This window comes from Olea europaea, chromosome 7 (genome assembly GCF_002742605.1).
Source record: "Olea europaea var. sylvestris chromosome 7, O_europaea_v1, whole genome shotgun sequence".
In the NCBI taxonomy this organism is placed as follows: Eukaryota; Viridiplantae; Streptophyta; class Magnoliopsida; order Lamiales; family Oleaceae; genus Olea; species Olea europaea.
The window spans coordinates 20,425,568-20,448,297 of record NC_036243.1 but is presented as its reverse complement, the minus strand read 5'-3'; the positions used below and the strand labels follow the sequence as shown (position 1 = coordinate 20,448,297).

At 39.1% G+C, this 22,730-nt stretch overlaps 1 protein-coding gene across 1 annotated transcript; it reads left to right on the top strand.

The window, feature by feature from the left end:
* The first annotated feature begins 5,342 nt into the window (after positions 1 to 5,342).
* LOC111397364 (UBP1-associated protein 2A-like) lies at positions 5,343 to 10,863 on the top strand. Its single transcript, XM_023024254.1, has 2 exons — positions 5,343 to 6,845; positions 9,081 to 10,863. Exons 1-2 carry the CDS (start codon positions 5,433 to 5,435, stop codon positions 9,204 to 9,206), a joined length of 1,539 nt encoding a protein of 512 aa, XP_022880022.1. The 5' UTR covers positions 5,343 to 5,432; the 3' UTR covers positions 9,207 to 10,863.
* Positions 10,864 to 22,730: the final 11,867 nt, after the last annotated feature.

The following is a 22,730-nucleotide window of genomic DNA, read 5'->3' as shown; positions in this document are numbered from 1 at the left end:
TTCATTGAGTTGTCCATTGCGTCGCAGAAAATTATGGACTCCCATTGCTGCCACGACCACAGTGATTTGGGCTCGATATGAATAACTAGGCATCCTGTCTAGAATTTTCCATCTTTGCTTCCAGACTCCGAATGCACGCTCAATAATGTTTCGACATGATGAGTGATGAAAGTTGAACCTCTCGCGTGCATTACGAAATCGACGTCTGCTGCCACCATGATCGTGAAATTCTTGGAAGTGATAACGTACATCCGACCCTTTGTACGGTGTTATGTACCTCGGCTGATGTGCAAATCCAGAGTCCACCAAGTAATATTTCCCGTCAGCCGGTTCTGAAAAGTGTATGTCCGGACTATGCACCACGCGGGCTAGTATACGACTGTCGTACGTGGGGCCCATGCTTCTCGGCAACACAAATGTGAAGCACAAGTTGAAATCGCAAGGGGCCAAGACGTTCTGAGTGGGCACCCCTTTTCGCCCTATGAAGTTAATTCTTTTACGTCGTGGCAACACCGCCCACACATGGGTCCCGTCGATAGCTCCAATACAATCCTGCGACGTCCATTTCAAACCATGTCAAATACTCGAATAAATTATGGCAAAATTAATTTGACCACCGAAGTAATGTGCGGCAATATAAGCATACTTGGAACAATGGATATCGCTGTGGATCGGGGTGATGATTTGTAGCGCCATGGTTGTAGTTTTCATGAGGCCGGATCATGTCTGCTGCCAGCGCATCGACGGCGCGAAGCACACGCTTGAAATAATGGCCGACAGTCTGCAGCGAATGTCCAAACAATGTTTGCACTTGGCGATATCCCTTCCCGTGCACCATTACACACAAAAACATTCCGACTGGCTCGTATATATCAATGGTCGTACTATTTTCCAATCCATAGTGGTCTCTCAAAACATGTACAAAGTGCTTGAACATGGGCGGGTACATTCTAAACTCTTGAAAGCACGTTTGTGGGTACACATGCATATTCTGCAACATGAAGATATGGCCGCTTCGTGTTGTAGGAAATAAGTAACGGTGGGCCTGATCCGGCACGAGGTACTGGCCACCATCCGCTCAGCGATACAACAATACTGTAGCCACATCACCATATCCACCTCTAACTGCTGCAGTACATCTTCATCCGAGCCGTCGTTCGAACAAGAGTTCGACACAAGGTCACAATCGGTCTCCGATGACGTATGCGAACCGGACGTGTCTGTCATCTCCTAAAAGCGAGAGCACGACACACAAATATTTTCACTGTACGTGTCAGCGTCAAATTGCCACTGTGATTGCCATTATTATTTGCGTAACCCCGTTACTTCGCCAATTAGCACTTCCCTTCTTATAGCAGGAGCTTTTGCAATGCATGCACTCAATATTATATAGTTAGTACCCACAATTATTGATTCCATTAGCAGGCCTGCAGAAGGTGCATTGACAAGACGAAATATGCGTTGTATCATACGAGAAATCTTGGCTTCGACAGAGCTATTGACATATTTCAAAATGTCAGGAGTTGGATTCCAACCTTCACGTAATAATGGAGTCTGTGGGACCAAATTACTTATGTGCAAAGATTTAGCTCTTCCGGAACTATAGATGTGTTTCACAATTATATGCAGTAGAAGGACATACTGTTGATAATAATGGAGTCTACGCGAGCATGTTTTATGTGGAAAAGTATTTGCTTTTCTAGAGTCATTGATGTTTTGCGAACTTGTCAGAGTAGGAAGAGAGCGTTTAGATAGTGATGGATTCTGTGGTACGCAATTATTTAAGTCCAAATTTTTGTATCTTCCCTAACCAATGACATCACATCAAGCCAATAGGGGTAAAATTATTTACTTTACTTGATAATTGAGTCCCTGGAAGGGACTTCTTTCTCTATCAGTTGTTGCTTCCCTACAGCTACGAGCCTATTTTTCTATGCTGCAGGAGTAGAGTTAAAACCTTTAAAAAAAATTTGTGTTCTTGATACGCAATTATTCAGGTTCACAGTGTTTGCTGTTACGGCAGTAATAAAATTGTTAAACATTATAGGAATATGCTTTATTGACTATAAGTAATAGTTGTGTTTGTGGCCACGACGTGTTTCTACCCGAATTTTTCGTTTTGCAAGAGCTATTGACAACCTTTACGTAGTTTTCGGGTACACGGGAATGAAATATTTCTGGACATGCATGAAAACGAGTCACATGCACCTATTTTCATTACATTCAACACTACGAAATACATAGCGCACTGTGTAGTGCGTGAAACGTGCAAATAGGAATTCGAACAACAAAGTATTATTACAACAAGTCGTATGGACGATAACTAAAAAAGCGTACAAACGAACTCAAACCAACGACACATACAGTCGAAGCACGATTAGCGGCTCCCAGAACCCGGCATTTTGTCGCGTTCAAAACAATACGCGATCCACTTGTAGTGCATCTCCCGCGTTTTAGCTACACTATACGCAACACGATTTCCGAAATTTCTTAGGAACCACAACGCGAACATGTGCAACTCATCCCCGGCTTCGACAAGCCTAGTCGAAAGCAAATCATCTATGCATTCGTGGAGAGTCATATGACCCTCTTCTTTTGCATGAATCACAAAGGCCATCTCCCTCGATGCGCAAGCGAGGTTATCCACCGACTCAGAAACCTCCCTCGCCCCAAACTTCTTCCGCTTCCCCTTCGCATGTTTTCCCTTACGTTTCTCGTCGCTTCGACGCAAGGAGATATTCATCGAGGAACTCTTCCTGGTGTCGGGACATCGCTCGAATCAGTCGTCTCGGCATTGATAGGTAAAGTGTCGTTCTGATCATCTGAGTCGGAGTTGGCGCCCAAGTCAAACCCACGTTGAGACAACTTCGTGGGTGTCAGTGCGTACTTCATAGAGTCACAACTACCTCCAAACAGACGGCTATATTTATGGTAGATTTTCGTGTTGTCATTGTCCTTGAATTTTCCATACTGAGGATTCTCCTGCAATGAAACACGGGAGCATTAGTACAGCGTTATGGAGTTGTTCACATGTAAAACCGTTTCTAAGAAAGCAAGTGTAACTCAAGATTGTTCACATGTCATTACCTTAATTTTCTTCTTCCACCACCATTCCGGCGCGTCTATTCTACCCTCGGTGCTAAAACCACAAGCTATTCCCATGCACTGGAGAAGCTCGAACAGTAGTTTGTGGTCCATGCGCATAGCACCCCAATGGTTTTTCAACTATGCGATAATCCAGTTCTTCCCAGCATTTTTGTTGAACAATTCGCGTAATCGCTCCCACCCTGTTGAAGAGAAGCACTTTCCAAGATGGTGTCCCTCTGCAATGATGTGTTCGACGGCGGACATGAAGATCTTCTACTCTCAAGGTTCCTATCTAGCACACTTGCGGGCCTTCGACTTGTTTTCGAGGTTAGGGTTCGATGATACGGTCAGCATGGCGTCCGGATTTTGTGTCGTGTAAATTTGTGAAAATGTTGCACATCAGAGTTGTTAGAACTTGTGAGAAAAGAAAAATGCAATACAAAGGTGTCACTGAAATAGTCGTGTGGCAGAGTTGGTACGTGAATTTGCAATGCATGCGTCAAATACTTTGGTGTTAGAGTTCTGTGGTGTTGAAAACATCATAAAACACATAAGTGAAAGTGAAGATGCCGTAACTGCTATTATGAGCAGGCTGCTGAAAATTTTTGTGGTACATATGCACAAATCAATGTCCATAACTAAGGAAAGTGTACCGATCACATGTGAATAATGAAAGAGCATACGATGAGAACACAGTGGTAAAGCGGTGAAAGTTAGCCACCAGCAGAACATGTGATGTCCGGCAATTTAAGACATGGTTTTACTAGAGGAATATTTTCTGGTTTTCGACTAAACCCATGTCCCAATTTCCCTTTACGCATAGCAGTTTGGAACAATTGCCAATTTTATTTTGTTCATTGCAACATATATAGGTAATATGAAGGAAGTGGCGTTACAAATACATCGTTACGGCAACATATTAATAGGATAAATATGTCCAGTAACAAAAACTTCTATATTCGGCAGCCTTAGATCAGTTGACATAACCAGTTATATTGAGCAAGGAAATCAGTGGTCGTGAAACAGAGCAACATCCTATAATTTGAAGTAAAAGAGGTAGGATACCGTTCCACGTTACTAGGTAAAAGAAATGAATTTGTGAAAAGAAAAGTACATAGCAGGCACAAGCACAGCTAACAACTCCAAATAAGGGTGCTAATGTAATGGCCTTGGAACTGGCTTGCCGGCATTACTTACTCACATAGGCATGTCAGTTGCGATACAAACAACATTAAATTCATAAGCCACTAGGTGCAATTACATACGGAGTGGGGAGGGGATTAGTCTCACAAAAAAAGAATTTACAGTTCATCCTACAGCAAATGATTTCGGTGTCAGAACGCTTCAGACGCTGTGATTAGCGGCTGTGTTCTGTTCTGTCGTGCATGTGGACCGCCTAATCGACAGTTGACTGGCGGCAACAGCTTATGTGCAAGGTGCGTGAAGGTGTCAATAAGTCTAGAATGGAGATGCAAATCGAGGAGGGGGGGGAAGCAGTTGAGTTGAAAGCATACCATGGTTTCCGGCTAATAACCAAATCCGCCGACATCGTAGGCCATTTTCGTTTGCTGCAGATTGGAGCCTCAGGAATTTGTTGCACAAGTGGACTGCGAAGTCCAGCCCAGATGTGATGCGTCGTCAGGGGAAGATGATATGGACGCCGAGCGTGGCCTTCCACAGGGATCGACCGGCAACGTTCGGCACAGCAAATTTTTAACCGGCAATATGCAAATGCAGTTCTCTTTGCCACAGTGTAGTGCACTGACCGGATAGAAATGGAAGGAAATGGGGGATTGGGTTTTACAGGGAAGGAGGCCGGTATGTCATTATTGAAGGGCAAATGTGTAAAATAAAATGGGAAATAAGGGGTGTTGGCATCAATTGGCTCTATATGTTGTGTGTGTAATGAATAATTGAACCATGTGCCTGCTGTGTTTGTCAGAAGTTAGAATCAGATAAATTTGACTTAGTGGTCAAAAAATTTGAAAAACTAAATGAACCGAAAATGTAATGGGGCTCAGAGAGAGGCTTAATTAACCTTAGTCGGGCAGTAAATTTTATTAGTTGAGGTGATTAATTAATTATATTTATATATTTCAGTCCTAAGGTACCCACACAACGCATTTGAAGTTCTAAAAATTCAGAAAATAAGGAGTAATAAATATAGATGAGGACCCAGATACTTTAAGGCTATAAATTGAGACTGAATTTGCAAATTTCTCTTCGCTCGCCGACCCCAAATCCCTGAACTATATCATCTTACTCTATAGGGTCGCGAACTTTTTTCAAACCCTAGTCTCACAATTTTGAAAGAAACCTGATTCTGATTTTATTCCCGCATCAACATGGCCAGAAAGAGAAAAACCCGCACTTCGGAAGCTTCTCACCAACCAGAACCGGTCCAAACCCTTGAACCCGAGCCAGAGTCGGAAACCGATCAATCCGATCCAGCGGAAGCCGTAGAGGAAGAACCAGAAGTAGAAGAGGAGGAACAAGAAGAAGAAGAGCAGACAGATAACTTAAGTCATGAGTCCAAAAATGGCACCGTCTCAGCCGACTTAGAAAATAAGCCCTCTGACAACGCCATTTTACAAGCTAATGGGGAGGGTAAGAACGAGGAAGAGGAATTGGAGGAAGATACCCTGGAGAAGCTTCTTGAACCATTTTCTAAAGACCAACTAATCCTTTTGATCAAGGAGGCAGTAGCTAAGCACTCTGATATACTTGAGAATGTGCAGAAATTGGCAGATGCGGACCCAACGCATCGGAAAATTTTTGTGCACGGACTCGGGTGGGACGCGAATGAAGAGATTATTAAGTCTGTTTTTGGAAAGTATGGTGAGATTGAGGACTGTAAGGTGGTTAGTGATAAGAACTCAGGGAAATCAAAGGGATATGGATTCATTCTGTATAAGCACCGGGATGGGGCTCGCCGGGCTCTGAAGCAGCCCCAGAAGACCATAGGGAGCCGGACTGCTTCATGTCAGTTGGCATCCACTGGCCCTGTCCAGGCTCCTTCGAGTATAGCAACTGTTTCAGGTCCGCTCGTGTCAGATTACACGCAGAGGAAGATATATGTGAGCAATGTATCAGCAGAGATTGATATAAAGAAGCTTGTGGAGTTCTTTTCAAAGTTTGGGGAGATTGAGGAAGGGCCACTGGGGTTGGATAAGCAGACAGGGAAACCAAGAGGATTCTGTTTGTTTGTATACAAGAATCTCGAAAGTGCGAGGAAAGCATTGGAGGAGCCACATAAGAATTTCGAGGGGCAAATATTGCATTGCCAGAAGGCAATCGATGGGCCTAAGCCAACCAAGGGCTACTTCAACCACCACCAGCATCAGCAGAAGCAACATCACCAGGGGCAGCAGGGATATTACCATCCTAGCTTGAAAAAGGGGAAGTATGCCGGGAGCAGTGGAGTGGTGCACACAGGGGGGCACTTGATGGCACCAAGTGCAGGTCCAGCCATGCATTCCATGGGGTTGAACCCTGCAGTTCCACCTGCGGCTCTTGGGCAGGCTGTGGCTGCTTTATTGGCCTCACAAGGTGCAGGGTTAGGTATCGGTAATTTGCTTGGAGGGATTGGATCTGATGGGAATCAGCAGGGAGTGCCACCGACAATGAGTAATGTGGGTTATAGAGCTCAGGGCGGTGTTAGTGGGTATGGAAGTCTGCCTGGGATGCAAGGAGGATATGTTCCTGGTGGCACTAGACCGCAGCAAGGTGGTGCATCTTACATGGGTCATGGCCACTATGTAAGTTAAAGATACATGGATATTTTCCTGTTATTAAATTGTTCTAAAGTAAATTCTTTGCTGTGAAGCCAAAGATTGAACTTGCTAGAAATGAAACTTAGATCGAGTATTGTCTGGCCATTATTATGGAATGGTAAGACTGCTGTATACATACATCAGAAAAGGCAAGATATAATATTCTTTAATCCTTATAGTACTACAATAAAAATTATAAAACTGACAGACTTTATAGCTGATTTAGAAATACTGTTCTGTAGATTGTTAGAAAAACTAATTTTAATGAATAACACGGTTCTTATTCTCCAATTTTATGATCTATACTTCTAGTAAATTGAATTAACCAGCAATAGGACACAATAATAGCTGCATATGCACAGAATATGTCTAGAATTTATCAACCTTAAAATGAGCAATGAGTTTGGCCTGATTTGTACAACCAAACCACCGTCCCCCTTTGCCACAGGCCATGGGTGGGATTCGTCAATGTTAACCTTGCAGATTTAATGTGTCGCGTTTCTTGGGTTTCTTTGACTGTGTTTCTTTTGGAGTTCTGGTGGGGTCTGCCTGCTGTATGCTACCATTCCCAGTCACGTTCTCATATTCAACTTTCACATGGGGGTTCTCCGTTGAGGTAAGCGGGATCTTTCAGATTTTTAATCACTAATACAGTTGGTTGTTTCTAACTGTTGCACTGCAAGATTGATGTGATATTTATTCTGTCCAGAAATTGTCCTTATCTTAGGAGTGGCAATGTGCCGAGCCGGCTCGGCCCTTGAGCTCACAAGCACTTAGGCTCGTCCAAGCCCCTGTGTGTGTAAATTCCTCTTTTTTCCGGACTTGTGACCGGCTACTTATTTTTTTAATAGGCAGAATTAAAATTGTACACGAACAAATTGTTACGTATACAAGTTTTTAAAAATACTGAATATTGTTAAGAAAATAACAAATTATGAGGAACTTAAATATCATTTACCTAGGGGTAGCAATTAGGCTGAGTGGCTCGTTGCTAGGCTCAACTCATGGGCTACTCGGGTCTTGAGCTCGAGCCAAGCCCCAAAAAAAAATAAAAAATGGATGAACCGAATGAGTTTGGTTCGTTGTTCAAATGAGCGGCTAGTGGATCGAGCCACAACCCAATGAGCCAAACTTATGGGCTCATGGCTAAAACGTGACCCTTTGATCACACGACTTCTTAAATGTGACCATTGGGTCCACAATAATCACGTAGTTAATTTTTTTAAAACTCCATACACACACACCATTTTAACCTTTTTATTTTTTCACACCGATGCTCTACAATCCATTTTCTATATTTTACAATCTAGCCTCCATTCTTGCCAAATTTTAATGGTTGGAATACTATTTTTTGAAAAATGTGTGGTTGAAAAGGAATGAAAAGTTTTTTATTTGCGTGTAATATTATTTTGTGGAAGATTGTGTGATTGAAAATAAGAGAGAGAAAATAATGAGAACGAGAAAGTGGGCCAAACATGGGCCTAATTTCTCATTCTCAATTCCTTATATGATTCAATTGAAATTTAGAATGTAGAAAATAGATTGTAAAGAATTGTTGTGTAAAAATAAGTTAAAATAGTGGGCATTTATAGAGTTTTAAAAAAATTTAACTTAGTGACCGTTGGACATTTCAAAAGGAAAATGTGACCTTTTTGTCACATATTAGCCCGGGTCGGTCCACGAGCTGCTCGTTCGAGTGACAAACTGATCCTGTTTGGCGTGTCCTAATTTTTTTGGGCTCAATCCACAAGCCACTCATCCCGAAGAGCCTTAGCAGTCCGTGGGTTGAGACGAGCCGTTCGGCCCAATTGCCACCCCAACCTTGTCACTTGATGTTCTCCATTATGAGACTTGCCTTGATTCAGTGAATTATGATTTTTTAAACTTTAGGGGTTTTGTATCAACATTGCTAAGAACATTTGTCTCAGGCATTTATAGGTTATGCATTCGGATATGCTTTTATTTCTTCTGTATAAAACCTCTGTTCAGCTTTCCTTCATAATATTCTTATTATTCCCAATTACTTGTTTCACATTGCATTGTTTGATTGGCTATTAAGAATATTCATCTCTTATATGCTTAGTTTATATTCTTTAGTAACTATAATTCTAGATTTTAATTATATTTTGAAGGTATGAATCAAGCATTGGTTTACTCTATAATTATACTGAAATTTCTTTCTCAAACAAGTCTTTTTATGTTTATGTATTTATTGTGCAGATTCTTCATAAAATCATCAAACTTTTAGTTTTGGAGTCTGGTGATACTTCTGAAGTTCGCGACCTCATGCAAAATGACATCTTTCGTTGTAGACAAAGTTCTTGTTTCATAAAGACTAGAATTTAAAACATGTATTTCCTTTAAATCGAAGTACTTATGTTGTTGAATGCTTTTTAAAATCGTGTCGTATTTTGGTTCCAATAACATCTTTTAGAAAAGGATCAAAAACCAACATATACCCTGCATACGTCTCTCCAGAATTTTAAGGTTGTTAATCTACTATCTTTTCTACTATTGATTTTTACGTTAGTTGTTCTCTTTGCTTTATTCAAAATTTTAAGCTTCATTTTGATTTTAAAGCACATGGTGCTTTATTTATCAATGCAAAAATCCTATGCAACTATATTTGTAATTGAAGCGGAACGTCAATTCAATTGGTCTTCCAGTAGTTTATTCCATAGACGAATATTTCATGGTGGAACTAATTTTCATTGCAGTAAGATCTTGTTAACAGTTATTATTGCAGGAATTCTGACAGTGCAGGCAAAGCTTATGACATCTTACTGCTGCCGCTCTTTCTTTCATTAACTAAAAAATTTCCTTTTGATTTGTTTAACATAATTATATTTTGGTTGCATCTGAGAAATTCAATAAGCTATAGGTTTTTTCAAGTGAATTTTAGAATTGGCATCCACTGAATTCTGGAAAATGCTCTTTTACAGCCAAAGGATTTTTGCTCTATTTTTTTTCTGAAATTAGAACTTTCGAATATTCCTAGGTAAAGGAAATTTTCATATCAACCGTTTTCAATGTTGGACTTCAGTTGTTGTCAAAGGTTTTGATTTCAGCCTGTTGGTGGGCCGATTACATTTAGAATTTTTCTTTTGAATTGCTTTGCCAATGCTTTTTCAAAACTTCTTTCAGTCGCCGATTCAAATTGATACTGTGGAAGCATTTAGTCCTTTTGTCTTTTGGGTGTTGGCATTGAAAGATCTGAGGAGCCTAAACAACCAGCTGATGCTAGAAGGGCTTTTGCATTATGCCACTTTCTTGGTTACGAGTCAATATGGTCATAAAGATTGCACGGAGAAGAAATTTTATATGGTCAGAAGAAAGATTGGATTTTGCCGAAGTTGTTGATGTACATGCTTTCTGATCAGTAGTTAGTGTCTTGTAGTATGGGTATCATATATGATATTGAATGTGCAATCTTGGAATTGAATGTCTTTGTTTACCTGGAAATTGCACTAGGCCATTTTTTTTGGGATACAAGAGGCTTTATGGCAATAAGGATTGTACCGTGGAGAAACTATATGCGGCCAGGGGAAAGATCGGATGTTGCCATAGTTGTTGATGTACTTGCTCTCTGGTCAGTGGTTATTGTTTCTTGTACGTGTGATCATGGAATTGGATGTCGTTTTTGCCTGGAAATTATTTGCTCCTTTACGGTGCTGCTTAGATTGATTGTCATTTGGTCAAGTGGCTTGTCAATACACCCCAAGTCCACTCTGTGCTTTTGCCTCTTTGGTAAAGCCTGGTACCCTAGTAGAGTGGCAGCCTTTTAACTTCTTTTTCTCCCCATTGAGTCCAGTCTGGTTTGGTTAACGTGCCAAACATGCCATTAGCATTCATTAGGACACTTTGTTGCTTATTCAATATTTGCTTCTTGGGATGCTGTGCCAAAATATTTTAGCCACAAATCCCAGTTTGAAAAGTATTAGATATTTGTGTAGTGTCTTACAGATTGGGATTACCATTTAAAGGATTATAATTGTGGAAATTACACCGCTCATATAATATAATTCAACATTTTAATCACTTAAAACACTGCAATATGGGGATTCTACAGATTATAATCACTATATAACCCCAACGTACAAGATACATCACAGATGAAGGCAAATCTCTCAGTTTCGGTGTTATATACATCACCGTTGTTAATCTTAATCTGTTGCACCGCCGCAGACTGCATGAATGCATGCTGATGGTTTACATTTTGCAGTGAATGAGAAATGCTTGATGAGAAAAAGTTTTGTAAAATTGAATTGACGATTGTATTGCCATTTGTTCATTGATCAACTGAAATCTACCAACATTGTGTCTAATTTAAAGTTGTCTGTGTTGTAATTGTCTCAGTGTTGCTTGCTGTGGCAATGATATATTTTTCTGATTGTTTTGTATTATCATAGTCAAGCCAATAATTATGTTGTCGAACTGCAATGAGGATTGAATCTTTTGTGTTAGGATTTTTTCTTCATCTCATCTCCCAGGAACAATGATCAATTCAGATTTACGCACCTTAAATGAAAACATAACAATTGGCAGAATCTGTAAGCTACTGAAGAAAGAAATCAGATTAAAGACACAAGAATTTCATAATTTTTGGAGACAAATTCATCAACCACTTTCAGGGAATTTACCCCCGTCTATCTGCCATAAAAGAGAAGTAATTGCACACTGTTTATTACACAAAACACTACCACTCACCACTCAATCGAGAATACACCGGAAACTTAACACAGAAAATTCTCACAAGAAGTTGCAAAGATTGTCTACAGAGAACTCTCTTTCAATCTTACTTTCTTTCTCACACTACAGAATATCCCCATCTTGCTCACCCATTCACGTTAATAGCCGTGGTCCTATTTATAGACATAGGAACCTAGAGATATACAAGAAAATGTATCTAATATTCAGTTAAACCTACTACCAGAAAATCTGTTAGAATCTTAGAGGCTCCGACTAATTTTCTAATTCATTAAACTGATTTCTAACTATAGAGTTTAACCAACCGAATCAAGAGTCAAACAATTTTTTTACATTTCGGCTGTGACTAGAAACAAGCCAATGAAGGTGAGATTAGTTCGTGTCAATTACGTAGTAGCATCTTCATATAGGAGGCCCATCTGAACTTTCTATTCACGTTATTGTAATGATGTGAAAAGCAAACTCTAGTCCTCTCCTCAGTACATTGTTTTACCTATAAATTACATGGCATGTAAGTGACGGAGGGGGATCCCACATTTGCTGACTCACATCAATTATTCAATTAAATTGCACGCATTAATTTATTCAACCCCATGTTGGGCCTAGCTCGGTTCATTAACCTAGTTGGCCTATTTACATTTTTCAACCAAGGTATGAGATCTTAACTCGAGCCAAATCCTCTCTTGCACTCTCTTTATTTCTCGTCCAGCCATTGACTTAACCGTCAGAGTGCAGACGATCATTGGAATTTTTTCTCGATTGGCGACCGTTGCACCCTTATGCGGTATTCTAGTGTGCACTTGTTGCTTGCCTGGAGGGGAGGTGGTCGGAATTTTGTTGACAACGTGTCCGTGCAAAATACGTAATTACGTATTCATAAACTGGGACACCTGGAGTATTTGTATTCAGTTGTAACTTGTAAGTAGTCTTTCCCATTTGGAATTTAAAAAAAAAAAAATGAACCTGGAGAGAACTTGACACGAAACTCACCCCATTAGCATACTTTTTGAATCTTGCACTAAGAGAACGGTGGAGAGAGTTACTACCTTAGACTAATGGTTAATTTAGTGTTTATGTCTTTTTCCTGATATATGTCAATTATTTTTTTCCTGCTGCTACTACTTGTTTCGTGCTCCATACCATGTCATGTGAATAACATATCATACATTTCCAATACACAATTTTTTTATGGCGAATTTTCCAAACATATGTATCGCTTTTTGAAATCCCCAAAATTCCATACCTATGCACTAGTTAACTGCTGACAAAGTATTTAGGGTTGTGATGTATTATGGTAAACGTTATGTGTCATTTACCTCGTTTTACAATAGTATTATAACAACTCCCATATCACGTGACTTTAACCTCACACGTAACATTTCAAACACACGTGACAATGTCCAACCCGATAGACCCGTAGTTAATGTGGTCTAACTAATGTGTTTTGTAATTTGATTCCATATTATGGACCCTATAATGCAAAACAACACAATTCATTTGGGCTCGATACCAAACGTCATGAATAAAGTGGACTTGTCAAAGCAAATTCATGAATTCTTGAACTTGGTGGTTAAACTCTACTGCGGTGACGATATTGTAGGGAAAGTCTTTCGGAAAAATAGCTTGACATCATGATAATAAAAGCTATATCTCATTCTTATTCCTTTTTTGGATACAATATCATAAGCAAACTCTTGAATTGTTCAACATGTTGAACAAACCCTTGAATTGTTGGATATGTTGAAGCTGTCCGATTCAAAACATGAGATGTACCTGTACCTTCAATTTTCAGCAGATGAATCACGTGCGGTTATCATATGCTCTGCAACACATTCGTCTTCGCTTGACACATTCATAACATCTACATGTAGTGCATATGCTATGATACAGAGCCCTACCTTTTCAGCTCCATAGAACAATGAATCATTCATATTAATAAATAATTCACAGAAAGGAGAAGATTGCATACTTTAAAATTTCGATTTTAATAATGTTTTGCACTAGCAGTTGAACACTTCCTGTAATTACAAATTTAACATTCATATAGACACAAACCAATTGAATTTTGCATGCCCATATCCATTAGAGTCATAATTAATAAAAATCATGATGTAAGCTATTTCAAATTTCAGTAACACAATGGAAAAATAGGAAAGTTTCAGTCAGTATTCTTGGTGCTTCTTTTTACTTTTCAAGTATATTAATATATAGATCTTTTTTATTATTTAATGAAATGTTTTATTTTAAAGTTTATATATGATTTATTTTCCATTATTATTACATAGGGCATGTTTGACAGAAAAAAAGCACATTATCATTTGAAAATGTGCATTTTAGTTGTTTTCATTTATCATTTGAAAATGTACAATCCTAGGAACCATTTTTCGTCGTAAAATAAATGTAACATTAGAGAACTAAAGGATTCCATATGTAAGATGGAATATAGTATATCGAATCTTTAAGATTTTGAAAAATGACTAGAAATTATTAACAAATACAGCCCCTAAGATAAATTGCCAGTTCAAATACTGATTAAATGAATAACTACAAAAGTGGATGCTAAACTAAAGGTGCATCAATGGATACCTTCTTCCTCAAACACTTCTCCAACAGCTTCACTGGTCGCTGGTCTGCGGAAATAGATCGAGTAATCTATTCCTTTATCCAAGAAAAAGTCTTTCTAGTTTGCATGGTTGCCGCAGGAATGGAGGAAAGGGACTTTTACCGCCTTAGTTCCATGTAAGGATAACAAGGATAAGAGCCAGATTAGCGAGGAAAAGGGGAGCGATATAAATTTTTTATATGATTTTGTTACATGTACATCACAACTTACATATTAGTTTACCAACATATAATGTGGTGAGAGTTCATTTGATGAAGATCTCACCAAAATAAAATAAATTCATCCAATTTGTGTTTGACATCTCATCAATCGATAAAAAAATTATATAAATGATGATGTACAACAAGCAATTTCCTTTTTTTAATAGAATGCTTAAGGATTCTTCTGTGTACGGGGATGTCCCAACTAGGATGGCACATTATTAGCACCCTCATTATTTGCCCAACATGTTACTAATAATCAAAAAATTACAAATGGGTCCAAATAAAGCAACAATTGAAAACTACTTTCAACCAATTTCATCGCTGGACATTTATCAAACGAGTTTAGCCCATAATTGTAATCTGTGATGAACATATATAAATCATCGAGGGGAATGGTTTAGCCCATAAGGGAGTCACTTCTTGGAGTAACTCAACCTTTGTGATTGGAGATCCTATGACGAGGATTAAATGTATTCGAAACAGTCCGCACTACTACATGGTTCGTAATAACACCATATGATTTATGCTCATCCTTATGGATGTTAATAATTATTATGTTAGGAAGAGTTTCACCTTAAATGAATACCGAGGCTGAAGTTCTAACGAGACACGTATTGCACCCTTGAAGAACTCACCTATATAAGAGTTATCTATAAGGCCGTGGTAATAAGATTGAGTTATTCCTTATAGACTCTTACTATTTTATTTTTCTTTATTTTTTAAACAGCCCATTAGGCATTTATTCATAATAACCCTCACTTAAGGCAGAGGAAAACCGTAATAACAATCGAATAATCAATAAAATTAACGAATAGACTAAGCTCCTATCAATATAATTAAACAACAGAAAATAGCCTATTTTTTCTGACGAATGTACAACACACCCACCCTATCTAAGCAGATCAACCCTCGACAAAATCTTGGTAGTTCCATAAATGATAAGAACCGTTCTATCTTCCCCGTCGCACCTAATTTCGCCAACTCATCCACAGCTTGATTAGCTTCTCTGTACTGACGCGTGATGTGAAAGTCAAAATTCTTGAGAATTTCTATTAAATCTTCCCAAAAATCCCACAAGTACCATAACGTACATTTCCTTGTCAAAATCCAAGAGACCACCAACAATGAATCACATTCAATATCAACCTTATTTAATCCCAAATCCTTACACAAGGTCAATCCATCAATAAGCGCTCGCAACTCCGCCTCGTTGTTAGTGCCATATCCGAAGAAAGACGAAAAACCTGCTATCAACCTGCCCATTTCATCTCTCACAACCCCACCACCGCCAGCCATACCTGGATTGCCTAGAGAGCTTCCATCTAAATTTAGTTTTACTCTGCCAGCCCAAGTTTAGCCCATTTAACGATCCGAAGAGGTCTCTCTTGTTTCACCATTGGATTAATATCAAAGTTTCTAAGAAGTAATTCTTCTGACCTCCAGAGAGCTCGTTCCTTTTTCAGATTGGATGATAATTGTTGTAGCCAGAATTTAATCGAGTGAAAAATCTGCCCCACAGTTTCATGAACACCTTCCATTCTCGCTTTACAACGCCTCATCCATAGCCTCCATGTTAGTATAGTTGGAAGTAGCCCTTGTAAGCACCCAGCCTGAGATTTTTATCTGCTCTGGTCCACCATAACTGTACTCTATCATGCCAGTTTTGTTTAGATCTCTACCGAATGCCCAACGCCACTGAAACTTTCCTCCAAACTTCATTTGCCACCTCGCCTGTACTCAGAACATGGTTATTAGTTTCTTCCTTTCCCGTAAGGCAGTAATCACAACGAGAAACTAAGGCTACACCCATTTGACGAACTCTACTATCAACACTTAGAGCTCCAGAAAAAGCTTTCCACATTATCACTGAAAATCTTTTGGGAGTGCAGAATGCCATACCTATCTTCCCCAAGAAGTTTGAGGATTTCGAATTCTAATCATGTCCCATGCACTCTTGGAAGAGAAGGTTCCTTGAATACTCGGTTTCCAGATAAAAACATCATCCCCCTCTCTACATTCACTCACCTTAGCCATAACACTAGCGGCTTTGTCTTCCCCTACAAGTTGCAGTAATTGATCCACATTCCATCCACTGTCCAAACAAATATCTTTGATTCTGAGAGTTGGTTGATCAATATGTGATGCATGTCTTGCCAACGGGCCATCCTCTAACCAATGAGCATACCAGAACAAGATAGAGCCCTCCCTGATCCTCCATTGACTATTGTTAATCACATCAGGGATGCATCCCCCAATAGAGCACCAAAATCGAGAACCTATACTTCGCAAAGTGGAAACATCAATCAAACCATGCTTAGTATATTTTGCCCGAAAAAAAGTTAACCAAAAGCAATCTGATGACAGTAATTTCGATGCAAACTTCATGTGCAGGGCACTCTAGACGTCTTCAAATTTTCTAACTCCAATCCCTCCCTCCACCATCGGTCTACATAGTTTATCCCAAGAATACCATTTTTTCCTAGTCCTCCCATTAGCCTCACCCCAAAAGAAAGATGAGAGGATGGAATTAAGTCTCTTAAAAATAGATTTTGGAACATTCAACACGGACAACAAATGGGTAGCCATACACGTGAGGACATGATGAAGTAAAACCAGTCTGCCCCCTTGCGACATCAATTGCAGCTTCCACCCTGCAATTTTCTTTCTGATTTTCTCCACCAAAGGCTCGAGATGGCGGGCAGTTAATCGATCCTCGACCACCGGAACTCCCAAGTAAGTAATTGGGAATTGACCCTCCTTAAAATTAGTGTCCCTTAGTCTTTCTCCTTTCCAAGCCACTGAACAATTTTTTGAGAAAAATATAGCAGTCTTCTCTTTGTTGATCTTTTGACCAGACCAGCTCTCATATAGACATAGAACCTTCTTGAGTTTTCTGATAGACTTTTTCCCTGCATTGGCAAAAATTACTAAATCATCAGCATACATCAAATGAGTTATTACACTTGCGCCCCTAGGGTGTGAGAAGCACCCAGTCCATCCTTCCTGAAAACCTCTCTTCAGCAATCTAATTAGCACCTCTTGCATGATAATAAACAAATAAGGGGATAATGGATTTCCTTGGCGAAGACCACGTGAAGATTTAAAAAAGCCTTGCATGGTTCCATTCATCATCACTGAGAACCATGGTGTAGATATACATTGATCAATTAACTTGCAAAACCTCGTCGGGAAACCAAAAAATGATAACACATGAAGCAAGAACTGCCACTCCACTCTATCATATGCTTTAGCCATATCTACTTTAACCATCACATTTCCACCACGAACCTTTTTATTAAGAGAATTCACTAATTCTTGAGTGAGTGTAATGTTCTAAAAAATACTCTGACCTGGAATGAAGGCTCCTTACTCTTAAGAGATAATCTTAGAAAGAATCTCACTCATTCTCTGAACCAAAATCTTCGAAATAAATTTATACACAACACAGCAAAGGCTAATTGGTTTAAACTTATCAAAACCACTAGGATTTTCCACCTTTGGTATCAGCACAATATATGATAATGTATAAAATCGAGGTAGCACCCCTCGTTCAAAAAAATCCTTTGCTGCCTCCACTAAATCCCCTTTAATAATATCCCAGCACTTGATAAAGAAAGCGGACCCATATCCATGAGGCCCAAGTACGCTATCCATTGGTATCGAAAGAGTTGCAGCTCGACCCTCATCTTCTATCGGTAGGGCACATAGCATCTCTCCTTCCTCTTGCGAAACTGTTGACTCGATGATGTATGATAAATATGGCAAAGTCCTACTGTCCTCGCTCGTAAGAATAGTCTGAAGATATTTCACAACTTCTAAATGTATTTGTTGCGGTGATGATAGAATAGTTCCGTCTGTAAGCTTCATCTGATTCAACTTTGATTTTCTGCGTCTCTGCGATACTACAACATGATAAAATTTAGAGTTGTTATCACCATCAGTCAACCATCTCTTTTTTGCTAGTTAAGACAATCTAATTTCCTCTCTCCTTTGCCACTCCAATTCAATTTTAGAAATCAAATATTCTTGTTCTACATCATCAAAATATGTATCTTGTAACCTGTGATCGAGAGCCTCCACCCGTTCTAATTCCAAAATAATATTATCTACCTTACTAAAAACCTATTTATTCTACACTTTCAAAACGTTTTTAGTAGCCTTCAGTTTAGCCGCTAATTTTTCTAATCCACCCAACATCATACCACTGTCTCCCAATTTCCATGCTGCCTCCACACATGGCAAAAAGCACTTATGCTCGTACCACATTCGTTGGAATCGAAATGGGGTCGGGCCATAAGAAGCATACTGTTTTTGCAAGTGAATAGTCATATGACGATGATCTAAAGATGTACCTGGCAGGTACTTCATATTTGCCTCTTTGAAATCATGCAACACCTCCTCACTTACCAGTGTTCTGTCTAGTCGTGCCCAACTTCTGGTCAAGCCTTCATGTCCATTGCACCAAGATAATTTTCTACCTAAAATCGGTAGCTCTAAGAGACAGCAGTTATCAATGCAATCATTAAAATCTTCCATAGCCTGAAGAGGTCTAGGGTGGCTACCCACTCGCTCAGAGTCATTTCTAATGATATTGAAATCACCAGAAACTACCCAAGGAAGGCCAATTATCCTAACATTCTCTAACTCCTGCCAAAGTTTCCTCCTTTCTGAAGCATTACATTTCGCATAAATGAACGAAACTAACATCTTATACTCCCCATTCATGAAAATTCCATGTAAAGCTTGATCCGAAAGATGAACCCACTCAACCTTGTAATCATCACTTTAGAAAACCCATAATTTGCCTCCTTCTTTCTCATTTGATATAAAATTTGGTAACTTTATTTTACAAGCCAAAAACTTCTTTTTTTTCTTCCCCATGAAAAGGTTCCGTAATCCCTTGTATTCCACATTAAATTTCCTCACCAACTTTCGTATCCTTCCTTTTGACATGCCCACCCCTCGCACATTCCACATTAAGAAATGACCAATCATAAGTCAAGTTTAGCATGGCGTGCTCGTGCCCTCTGTGATGCTCTAGTACCCTGAGGGATAATCTTCTTTAATTCAGCATATGTTTTATGGACCTCTGGCTCAGACTAGTAGTCTGGATCTTTCTCGCCGTCGCTTCCTCTTATTTCCTTTTCACCATCAGACTCATGGAGGATAAGGCTCTGTACAATCTACTGCTGTTCATTGGCAACACACTGCACATTCAAATCATCGCCTTCTATAGGATACCCCTCCTGCACTATTGATATGTGGCCATCTTCAGCCTTCAAAACTTCGTCAACCACCTTGGAATGGTCCTCCACACTATCAAAACTGCTAGAATCTTCCTTCCATGCACTTGTTTCAACACATGTTGGATTACCTCTCACAGTCATCTCCTCACTTGATTCATCCTCCAACAGTAAATCTTTCATATTTTCAGTTTGAGCATTCTCTACCACATTCAAACCACTATCTCTCGTATTCACTGTGGGGCCAACCTCCTTAACAGATACCATTGCATCACACAAGATTCCCCCTTCCTTAACTTGTTTTCCTGCCCCCACCGACGAGTCTCCCTTCTCTTTTCGAGTAAACTTTGGTTGTTCAAATAATTCATCCACCTTGTCTTATGTTTCTCTCCATCCTGCCCCTGCTTCCTACGCCATTCCTGTCTCTCCATCACTTTTTGAGGGAGCACACGCTTCTGTCCAACCCGACACACTGATTTAGGATGAACTTGCCGACCACATTTCATACAATAGAAACCTGACTTCTCATACCGCACCTTCTGCCAATGCATCCTAGATGAAGTAACTATAGGAAAACCACTCACTGGTTCGGCAAGCAAATCCACTTCAATACAAATTCTAGCACCAGTGGCCCGAGAACGATTCAGTGTTGCATGATCTGTACCCAAGTATCTTCCAAATCGAGTTGCCAGAATTCTCAGGCAATCTGGTCTGTACATATACATTGGCAGATCTATTGTGGAGCAATGGATGGTTCTCTATTTAATTCAAACTATGCCGACCATTTGAAAAGCCGAAATGTCGCCCCAGCCAAAGATCGACCCTCTGTTGTCCATACATGCAAATAATCTAATTCGTTTTTCAATTGACAAGACATGTGAGGCATCCATGAAACTAATTACTGGTATCACCTGCAGGCCCCAAGTTTTGTTCACAGTCTGCCATATAACATCTATGTTTGGCCTCACCGTTAGAAATTTCATCACCAAAGCAAATCGTAAATATTCAGATAGGCGCTTCTCTTCCCCATCTGAAAAAATGAATCCAAGCTCTCCGTTGATCAAATCTAGACCTTTCAACAAGATGGCAGTGTCCGATTTTGTCACAGGCAGTTTTTTCCCAGTATTTTCACGCGAACAGGCCACCTCCGAATACAGCCTCATCTGTTGCATTCCTACCGAACTCCTACCCGTCTTCCCCCTTGCCTGATGCTCGCCGAAGAGCCCTGCCGACGCTGGTTGCACCGGCAAGACGATGGCCATGGTGGCAACCCAGGCCTCAATGGATGTTCCAGCTCAAACCCTAAGGAAATGTTGAAATCGCCCAAATTGCCTCCTTTTTTCTCTCCATTTTTCTGTATAGAGCCAATGTATCCCCACGATACTATAATCAAGATAAAAGAGCATGATCATTGACAGTGTTACTCGCTACAAACTAAGCCAAATCGGTATTGTGTGTGAGACAATTGAAGTTGGGCTAAAGAGACTTAATTTAAGTCTTAATCCATTGCAAATTGAGGGTAAAAGTGTCATTTTACAAATTTCAACAAAATCGTGAAGGAATATTATATCAAACCATGCTTTTTATTATCTACTCCACTCTATAACAACAATGAAGGTCCTCAATATTTGTACATTATCACACTTAGAGTGTGTTTGATTGAAAAAATTTTCATGATAAATGGTGTTTTTCCACTCGAATTTAAACTTTTGGATTGTTTGATTGTCATTTTCTAGATGAAAATATTTTTCAACCTTTGAAAATGTACCTAATTTTCCTTGTTTTCGTGAAGGAGGTAATCCAGAAGACATCTACACCATTCTACCCCATGTGCGTGTGCGTGTGTGTATAAAATTAAAAATCTAAAAAAAGGAGTGATTTTCATTTTTTAAAAATAACTTGATAAAAACTCCTAATTTTTAAGTGCAACTTATTTTGATATCAAATTAAAAAATCTTAATTTTTAGATTATTTTGAATGGATTAATTTTGGAGGGTTGAATTCGTCCCTATAAAAAGAGTGATTTTCATTCTTTAATTATAACTTGATAAAAACTCTCTCGATATTTGTATACTATGTTTTTATAGTTTTGGCAACTTGGTAAAAGCTATTTCCTTATCACCCTATAATCGTGTCCATCAAAGGAAAATCAATTGTAAGCTATTAAGATTTTATTTTAGAATCATGCAGCGTTGAAATACTCGCATGAAGGGCAGGTCACATGACTTTAGTAAATCATCCTTGTGCAACTCCCTAAGACTTGCTTTTTAACTGTCTACTTATGTTTATGTTGTTGAATATTGTTATTTAATCGATAATCTACCCACAAATAACTCATTTTCCCCACCCCACCAGATATAGTCAGTATTATGAAAGCTAGTTGAAGACGAAGGAGGGTGCAAGCATGGTTTTTAGCTGTTATTAGAATAATCATGTAATTGTCTTGTTCAAATAAATAATATATTCATATTTGTGTCAGTATGTTGTTAATATTAATATCTTTCAAAATATATGATTTAATGGATACACACAAAGACGAGCTTAATTACTAGCAGAAAATTCTTTCAACACCATTTCAAGAGTTAGGACTTGGGATGTCCAGTCAGTGATGGAGCTAGAAGTTCTTTATAGTCGAAAAAAACTTGTTCCAATCACGAGATTTCATGTTATATTCCACTTTGAGGGGTACGATTTTGAAGTATTCACGGTAAACTTCACAAATTATCTTTTGAATTAAAATGCCCTAAAATTGTAAGGTCAAAATAATAAGTCAAAGATGACTACTAGAAATGAATTTAATGACTTCCGGGGCTAAATATTGTTGCAATCATGATTTTTCGGGATATGTTCTTCACTTTTTGGAGTGGATTCTTAGTACGGTTTCGAAGTATTCATTGCAAACATGATATAACATCCAAATACCATGAAATTGCAGGGTCAAAATACTAAGCCAAAGATGGCTAGTAGAAATGGACTATTTTCAAGCAATGTTCTTCACTCAGCGAAATAGGTTCTTGGTATCATTTTAATGTTTTCATGATGAAGTACAAAATGCATCTTCAAAAAAAAAAAGGGGGGGGGGGGGGGGGGGGGG

Coding starts and splice junctions, on each gene's coding strand:
- LOC111397364 (XM_023024254.1), top strand. CDS start 5,433: ATGGCCAGAAAGAGAAAAACCCGCACTTCGGAAGCTTCTCACCAACCA. Junction 6,846..9,080: donor ACATGGGTCATGGCCACTAT/GTAAGTTAAAGA, acceptor TTTATTGTGCAG/ATTCTTCATAAAATCATCAA.